Source organism: Plasmodium cynomolgi, chromosome 1 (genome assembly GCF_000321355.1).
Source record: "Plasmodium cynomolgi strain B DNA, chromosome 1, whole genome shotgun sequence".
Taxonomy (NCBI): domain Eukaryota; phylum Apicomplexa; class Aconoidasida; order Haemosporida; family Plasmodiidae; genus Plasmodium; species Plasmodium cynomolgi.
In genome coordinates this window covers 161,144-169,826 of record NC_020396.1, presented here as the reverse complement: position 1 = coordinate 169,826, position 8,683 = coordinate 161,144, and the positions used below count along the sequence as shown (strand labels likewise).

The following is an 8,683-nucleotide window of genomic DNA, read 5'->3' as shown; positions in this document are numbered from 1 at the left end:
GTATGCATTCTTTGCGCTTATGTGGCAAAAAGAAAAAGGGGGAACAACGGGAAGTGATAAATAATTAACGCTTTTGAATCAGTCCACACTCGACTCATTGTTTTAGCGCGCCCATTTTTAACTTATAAAAATATGTTTTCGGTGTTTAGAGAAGCGTTTCCACCTTCTTCTGCATCTGCTTTTGCTTCTTTTTTTTTTTTTCCGTTTCGCCGCGTTCATTTCTACGCCTTTTCGTCTTTTCCCCATTTTTTTCTTTTTTTTTGAATTTGCACACCACTTTGAAACGTTTCTTAACACAACGAATTGTTCAAATGAGGACAAAAAAAAAAAAAAGAGGAAGTTTTTTCTTCCTTCAAGAAGGGCAGATATGTCGATTGTCAAGGGGTCACCAGGGGGGATAGGGAGGGGCGAATGTGCTCCTCTCTATTTAAGGAGGTATTTTTAACAAAGTTGTGCTGTCCCGCGCATGCAACATATGTGCGAATCCCATTCAAGGGGTAAAAAAGGGGGTGAGCCAACTTGCTCGTTTGCGCTGAAACGGATCAGCAAATGGTTCATTCGCTTTAAAAGAGGCACTCTGAAAAACGCTTCAATGGAGGGATATATATAGGGAGGTACACGTTTCAATTGTGCATACGCGTCATTGCACGGGGTTCCATGTGGGGGTGGCTTTTTAAGGCAGGTTTATGGGCTACCTTTTGATAAACGCATAAAATGAGTGCCCTCTGCCAAGATAAACACCTAGGAATATACATCCAAACGGGGGAATTAAAACACTCTTTTTGTTGTCCAGTATGTCTTAAAATGAATGGCGCGTTAGACTGATGCACTGCGGGGGGGAAAGAAAAACGGGAAACGCGGCGCAGCACAGCGAAGCGTAACAAAAATAAGGAAGCTTAAATTGAACGGAACGAGCGTTGGAAAATGCAAAACACCCGCCTTCTTCAAAAACGCTAGTGCCATTTTGCGAACCCATGAATCGGCGTATCCGTGAAATAGTGCATGTGTGTTGAGGCGCGATGCGGGTTTTCCGAGTCGCACAAAATGACCATGGCCTCTCATGCGCCAGGAACACATTCACGTGAAGAACGCTCCAGTTTTTTTTTTAACCCCTTATGTCTATTTTTAGCGAAATGGTTACGTTCGCCTATGCTATGTTGACGTTTCCTTGATAATTATTTTTTTTTACGAAAAAAATTTCCACGACGAAATGTGGTATCCTTGTCGTGCCCGTATATCGTGACGTATTTTTTTAAACCATTACGCGTTTGTTTAGCACGGTAAATTATGCCACACGTTTTTTTTTTTTTTTTTTTTTTTTTAAACGAGCAAACCAAGCCGCGCACAGATAAAAAAAATGAAAAAAATGTGCTCACGTTTTTTCTCCTTTTATTCTCTCCAAAATACACATATGCCAATCGAAGTAGCGCGCTTGGATGTGTATTTCTCAAAAGCGTGAGGCGTATCTGGGTGAGAGTTCCTCCCGTTTCAAATGTGTTTAGCGGAAATTACTTAAGAGGGGGTTTCCAGGACAAGCACTTTGCGCCAGCGCAGGAGCGAATTTCAGAGGTGCCGCGCGCGAGGGGGTGTCATTTGTGCACACGTGGGTATATAAATGTAAATATAAATGTAAATGTAAATATATAAACACATATATTAATATATATATTAACATATTAGTATATATAAGTATACGTGCCCCTTCGCGTTGCCCAGCGCGCGGCCACCCGCACCCCCCAAAGTTCCCCACTCACACGTGAAAGTGCGAAAATGGGGGAGAGAAAAATGGAAATCAGGACGTACGTGGATGATAACCACACGAAGTATTTAGAAGCGGTGAAAAATTACAATTCGCATATAGATGAACTGGTGACCTTTTTCGACACGTTCGAAGACCCCTCGGCGAATCATACCAACTGGGGGAAGTTAAAATATAAAGGATACCTTCAAAAGATTTACAATCACGAAACGGAGTTGCTGCCAATATATTTAGACGACCTAAGGGAACATTTCTGCAAGGAGAACAAGGAAGCGGATTATTCCGTGTACAATGGGATTATGACCAACACGCACAGGTACATGGAGTTACTCTACTCTGCAGCTGATAAATGCTTGTCCGATGAATGTTTCAAAAGGTTTGTAAAGGGTTATGGAGAGGAGGACGAAAATGAGAAGACAAAGAGGAAGAACTTGAGGAGAATAAATAATGAAGACCTTAGTGGGTATTCCACGGACGAAAGTGAAAAGGAAGCGTTTAACAACTTATTTCGTGATATGATTAAACCAATTGAAGAAATTAGACAAGAAAGAATGAAAGAGTACAAACTGCCAGCATATTTAAGAGTCAATTTTGAAATTATCCTTATTCCTAGTTCGAGAGATTTGGTTCGAAAAATGAGAGTAGTGAATGCAGACTGTATAGGATCTTTAAGTACATTCGAATGTGAAGTTATTAGAGCTACTCAACTGAAGCCCAGGATCCAAGTAGCTACATACGAATGTGATAGATGTCACGTATTTGCATATAAAGCAGTGGATGGTCCATTTTTTATGCCTCTTTTTGATTGCCCTGGATGTACAAATGTGCATGGTGTTAGAGGATCACTCAAATTTCAAGCCAAGTTAAGTAAATTTGTAAAATACCAAGAAATTAAAGTCCAAGAATTGCCTAGCCAGTTACCAGAAGGAGACATCCCTAGGAGTATGAACTGTATAATTCATGGTGAATCCACCACTTCTGTACAGCCTGGGATGTCTGTTACCCTTACAGGGGTTCTTATGCCAGTCACGAAAAGTGGATTCCAAGCATTAAAGGGGGGACTCATTGCAGAGAAGGTCTTTCATATTTATTACGTACAAAACAATAAAGAAAATTTTAATGAGCATATTGACAACTATGACAAAATTATGGAAGAAGTTCAAGCTTTGAAAAATAGCCCTAATTTGTACGAAAAGTTGGCCTTTAATATTGGTCCTGAAATATATGGACATGACGATGTGAAGAAGGCATTACTGTTGCAGCTAATCGGAGGATGCACAAAAAAAAAAGATGGAGGGATGATAAGAGGTGATATACATATACTGCTCATGGGAGATCCAGGAGTTGCAAAAAGTCAGCTAATGAAGAAGGTATGTCTCATTGCTTCGAGATCAATTTACACAACAGGAAAGGGAAGTAGTTCTGTTGGTTTAACTGCAGCTGTTTTGAAGGACCCCAATACGGGCGAAACAACCTTAGAGGGAGGAGCACTCGTTTTGGCAGACAAAGGAATATGCTGCATTGATGAATTTGACAAGATGGACGAATTTGATAGATCAGCCATTTACGAAGTTATGGAACAACAAACCGTTTCGATAGCAAAAGCTGGCCATTGTAGTAACATGCCTGCGAGGTCTTCTGTATTGGCAGCTGCCAACCCTATTAATGGCAGATACGATTGTAAGAAATCCGTTATGCTTAACATGAATTTGCCTGCTGCGCTACTAACCAGATTTGATTTACAGTTTCTACTTTTGGACATATCTGATAGGGATAAGGATAAAAAGCTAGCTGAGCATGTGCTGAACATTTTGAAGTGCGCAGACTCTAATGATGATAAAAAGAAAAGATCCGAATTGAGCAGCGAAGGGTATGAAGAAATTGACAAAACTGTACTGAGGGCGTTTATCCAGCTAGCCAAAAAAAAAGAACCCACGATTTCACCAGACCTGATTCCCAAAATTACCCAGTGGTATGTTTCTTCCAGACAATTAGAATCGCAGCAGGAGAGATACAACGATACCCGTATTAATTATACAACACCGAGAGCACTGCTAGCCATTCTTCGAATATCACAGGCGCTAGCAAGACTGAGAGACAGCGATGTCATAGAGACGGCCGATTTTGAAGAAGCCATCCGATTAACGGAGCAGTCCAAAGCTAGCGTCTCTCAACAAACGGAAAAAAGAAGAAGGAAAGATTCCTCCACCGAAATTATGAATATTATTAAAAGTATAAAGGAGAAAATTATGGAAAAGAAAAAAAAATGGAATGGATGGATATCGATTGAAGAAATCGAAACGCAGGCTGTAACCAAGGGGTTTACCAAAGCGCACGTTTTTAACACCATTGACAAGTACGTGGAGCTCACAGTGTTCACCATCAACAAGAACAACACGGCCATTGCCTTCCCGAACGACGTGTACAACGCGGACGATGAGGACGATAATGACGAGGGGAACAGCGATGGTGCGGACGCGCCCGACGACGAGGAGGAGGACGCCTTCTGAGCGGTGTGGCGGTTGATCGGTGTGGCGGTTGAGCTGTGTGGCGGTTGATCGGTGTGGCGGTTGAGCTGCGTAGCGGTTGAGCTGCGTAGCGGCTGATCAATGTTGCAGCGTTGCGGTGAAAGAAAGGCGGGGGAGGCGGCCATGGGGCGCACAGATCAACAGATAGGCGAACGCACAAATGAGACACATACCCGAATGCGCATCCGTCAAGCCGAACCGGCAGGACTGAATTGATCGCATTTCTTAACGCTCCTTTTTCCCGGTTTTCCCTTTTTTTTTCACACCTTACATGCGCAGGCCCAGCGGCCCACGAATTTTTTTTTAACATTAAGAAATTTTCTAATCTTGTAAAATATGGACTAAAAAAAGTTTATCATAAAAAAAAAAAAGGGGGGGCAGTGCGTAGGGTTCTTCACTGCTTTATTCTTAGAGGTGGAAGTTGGTGGAGGGCACCGTTTTTTTTTTTCCATGTGTGTCCACCTCACAACTGCTCGGCGACCCTCTTGAGCTCCTCCTTATCTGCATTTATTTTGAGGAAGGTATTACCCTCCTTGAGCCTCGTTTCGGTGATAACATTGTGGGACACGAATTCGACAAGAAGGGAGTTTATCCTGATGCTGGAAGCTCCGACGGTAAATATTCGCTTGTCCTGGAGCAAGGACTCCTTCTCCACCCCGTAGATACCCTTTTCCAGATTTTCCAACTGGATCGATGCAATGATTTTAAAGAGTCTCTTATGATTTATACTAAGCGCGTTTAATATAGTTTCTATGTTCTTCTTCATGTCTACCTCCTCACACTTTTTATTGAACACCCATTCAGGGAGGAATTTATTCCACTGTCTCAAAATTTCATGACGATAGTCTAACCACGTGTGGCATTTCACATAGTGGAAATTAATCGAGCTGATATTCTTAAAGTTCATGTTGAGTTCAAAGGAAACATCATCAATAGAACAAACAAAGTGAATATTATCATATTGACTCATAAAAGAAAAATATTCATAGTAGGGGTATAATTTTACGTTATCTATATTATGTATAACAAAATAAAGGGGTACATTAGCTTCATTAACTTTGTGGATTAATTCGTATAGCAAATCAAATGACTTTAAATTTTTGGATGTTTTGTATTTATAGTGGTACTCCAATATGCGTGTTAGAATTTCTTCAAAGTTTATTTCTTCTTCGAACCCTAGCACAATACATTTGTTCCCGTCATTTAGGCATATATTGCAAAACAGGTTGAGTAAATGATATTTTGACCCTACTCCGTAAAGGCAAATATTTATATTATTCATTAGATAGACTTTCCATTTGATAAACTGCTTTATGTTGTAGTGGTATAGAGACCTTTTCTCTTTTATATGTGTGTGGGGGAGGTTTTTAATAAGGTATTGCAATTTTTGGACATGATCTAAATTGTCAATATTTTCCTCAATGGGAATAAAGGGGGTTAATGATTTTATTTTATAACTCGGCTTTACTACTTCTTTTATATTTATACTGGAATAGTAATCATAGGAGATTAATTTTTGCGTTTCTGTGTCTATTATATCATCTATTTTTTCTTCTTCCTCTGCTACTTGCTCTACATTTTTTTTTTTTTTCTGTGCCTTTGGAATGCTCCCCATCTGTTGTTGATCCTTTGCTTCTTCTTCTTCTTGGGAGTTTTCTAGGTCGCTCTTTAGCCCCTCCGTGTAATCACTGCTGCCTTCGATTCCGTACAGCGTCGGGTCGTTGTAAATGTTCACATCAGCGTCTACATCAGCGTCTACGTCAGCGTCTAAGTCAGCTTCTTTATCAAAGTCGTCCAGGTATGAGTCCTCCTGCTTGTCTCCCTCTTCGGTGCGCGTCCTTTTGTCCTTTAACCCGACTAGCTTCGCCCCCTGCTTGTTTTTCCGCTTGCCGCCCTTTGGGAGAGGCTCGTACGCGTCGTCTTCAACGTCTTCGTCTTCGTCCTCCGCGTCGTCGTTTTCATCCTTCGCTTCGTCGTTTTCATCGTCAGCGTCGTCATTTTCGTCGTCAGCAGCGTCGTCCTCTTGGCGCCCCTTTCCGTTTGCACCCTTCTCCTTTTTCAACTTCGCGCTGTGCAGCTTCTCCCCCTTCGTCGGTTTGCTCCCCTTCGAGCTGGGCCTGGGCTTTCCCTTCTGGCGCCCCGCGACCCCCTTCTCCATTTGGTTGTTATACCTCCTCTTTGATCTCTCCAACATGGACTTCCGCTTGGCCTCCAACAGCTGCTTCAACTTCTCTCTCTTCTTCTTCTGTTCTGCATCGAACATGTTCGTTAAGAAGTATGGGATGATATTTTTCTCGTTCAGCTTATCATAGTCGATGTTAATAATGTCATTTATTTTCATTTCGTATGAACTGTGTAGTTTTTTTTTTTGAAGAAAATATTCTAGTTCATTTTTTGTGTGATCTCTTAGGAAGGTAAGGCTTTCATTGCAAGCGTTCGTTTGGTGCTTCTCCACGTAGTTCTGTTTGAATGACTTGATGAGTCCCTCACTCATTTCATCGTCCTCCTGGTCTTCCTCATCATCATCGCCGCTTTCGTCGCTTTCGTCGCTTTCGTCGCTATCACCGTTTTCACCGCCTTCACCGCTGCCCCCTCCGCGGACCAACCCGTTCCTAGGGGTAGCCCCTCCACCTGTCCCGTCCGACTGGTACGTACTGTCCACTTTGACATCGGGACTCCCATAGGTATTTTCCATGGTCTTCTCACTCACTTCCTCACAGCTGCCTGTTGCAGATGGCTCCATCTTAAAGGAGCGCAACATTTTGCTCCCCTTTTTATTAGGCAGTTTAATATCTTCATTAAAGTTGATTTTTACTTCCTCTTTACTTAAAAATTTGTTCATGTTGCTCGGAATACGAACTATAAGACTAGGCATGTTTTTATTGCTTTCGGTAAGATTGGTGATGAGATATTCTTCTTTTTCGTTTTCTTCATCTTCGTCACTTCCTCCTTGCATCCGCACCACTTTCTTGGGTGAATTAACCTGGATGCTCTGCATCATTTTGTGTGGCTAAGCTGCGGCGCGGAAAATTTAAGCCAACTGGGGGTGCACGTGCTCACAAAAGTGCAACCTCCCAAGTGACTATCAAATATGGGACTAGCAACTTTTGTTGCCCTTTTTTTTTTTTTTTGAGCGAGTTTTTTAGCGTTAGCCTTGAAAGAAGCACACACACATTTGTGCATACATGCATGCACGCAGGAAGGGGGTGGTTACAAAATGGAGGGGAAAAAAAAAGGGGCAAAGTTGCTGATCATTCGTTGGGCTGGCAGTCAACTTGCGTCAAATACCCATGTGCGTGATGACATACGCACAGCTTTGCAATTTACAAATGCGCTGTAAGGTTTTTTCTGGCGCATGCGAAAAATTAAATTAGCCATACAAGGGGGGGTGGGGAATGCCCCGCTTGGCCATCGTGTGTGTTGCGTCAAGGGGTGCTAAGAAGTGAGGCCAAGAAGCGGGGCCAAGAAGCGGAGCCAAGAAGCGGGACGACCAATCGGGGCGACCAGTCGGGGAGACCAAACAGTGCCACCAAGCGACGCCCGTTTTGGTGTGCGCGCCAATTGGCATGGCCGCCAAGACGCACGAATTATTCTAGGCGGTTTTGCTTGCCAAGATTGTTTGGAAGTTGTGTGGCAAATTGTGTGGCAAATTGTTTGGAAGCTGAGTGGCAAATTGTGTGGCTAATTTTGTAGCCCCCCTTTTAGCCACCCATTGCAATCATTTTAGCCTTGGGGGGCAGCTTCTCTGGACCGCGCAAAATGCGGAGAAGATAACGAAAGGTGGATAACCATAAAAGGGAAGTGGGAAAAAATAAGCTAGTACGCTTATTTATTTTTCACATTGGGTAAAACTCAACGGCTTTGTTAAAGGCCTCTTAACTTTAGCATCCGTACCACACTCGTCTTCCCTCAATTTTTCCACCCCTTAACCCAGCTTGAAAAGCACAGTGTATAGCCAATTTTTGTTCCTACGGATCACGTGCGAGTGGTCCATCACTTTGCTTATTATTCTCCAGGGGAAAAAAGGAATTTTTTTTTTTTTCTGCACACAGTGCATAATTGCGTCTGTTTTTTTTTTTTTCACTTCGCGCATATTGTGCAATTGCGTCTACTTTTATTTATAACAAATATTCGAATGGAGGAGTTAATGGGGGAGGGGTCTCAAAGATGAAAAAAAAAAAAAAAAAGCGGATAAGGAAATGGAGAAAAAGGAGGAGAAAAAAGAGGGGGAAAAAAATGCCCATAACGTATTTACAATTTATACGTCATAATATGTAGCGCCAAACGATGCAGTGCCAGTTGGGTAGAGCAATAACGTGTGGGGGGGGGGTACCCTCCGTAGCCCATTCCACTGTGAGGAAGCGTGGAGGGGATGGCCAATATAATCCCCCTCCCG

The 8,683-nt window shown here is 42.6% G+C and overlaps 2 protein-coding genes across 2 annotated transcripts; one reads left to right on the top strand and one right to left on the bottom strand.

Annotated features, from left to right (window-relative positions):
• Positions 1-1,785: 1,785 nt before the first annotated feature.
• Positions 1,786-4,269, top strand: PCYB_011280 (DNA replication licensing factor MCM7; the record flags this gene model as incomplete). Its single annotated transcript, XM_004220634.1, has 2 exons — positions 1,786-2,701; positions 2,771-4,269. 2 exons carry the CDS (start codon positions 1,786-1,788, stop codon positions 4,267-4,269), a joined length of 2,415 nt encoding a protein of 804 aa, XP_004220682.1.
• A 485-nt stretch (positions 4,270-4,754) lies between these two features.
• PCYB_011270 (origin recognition subunit) lies at positions 4,755-7,288 on the bottom strand (the record flags this gene model as incomplete). Its single annotated transcript, XM_004220633.1, has 1 exon — positions 4,755-7,288. A coding segment is annotated over one exon (2,534 nt), but the record flags the coding sequence as incomplete, so codon positions are not given.
• Between the last annotated feature and the right edge of the window lie 1,395 nt (positions 7,289-8,683).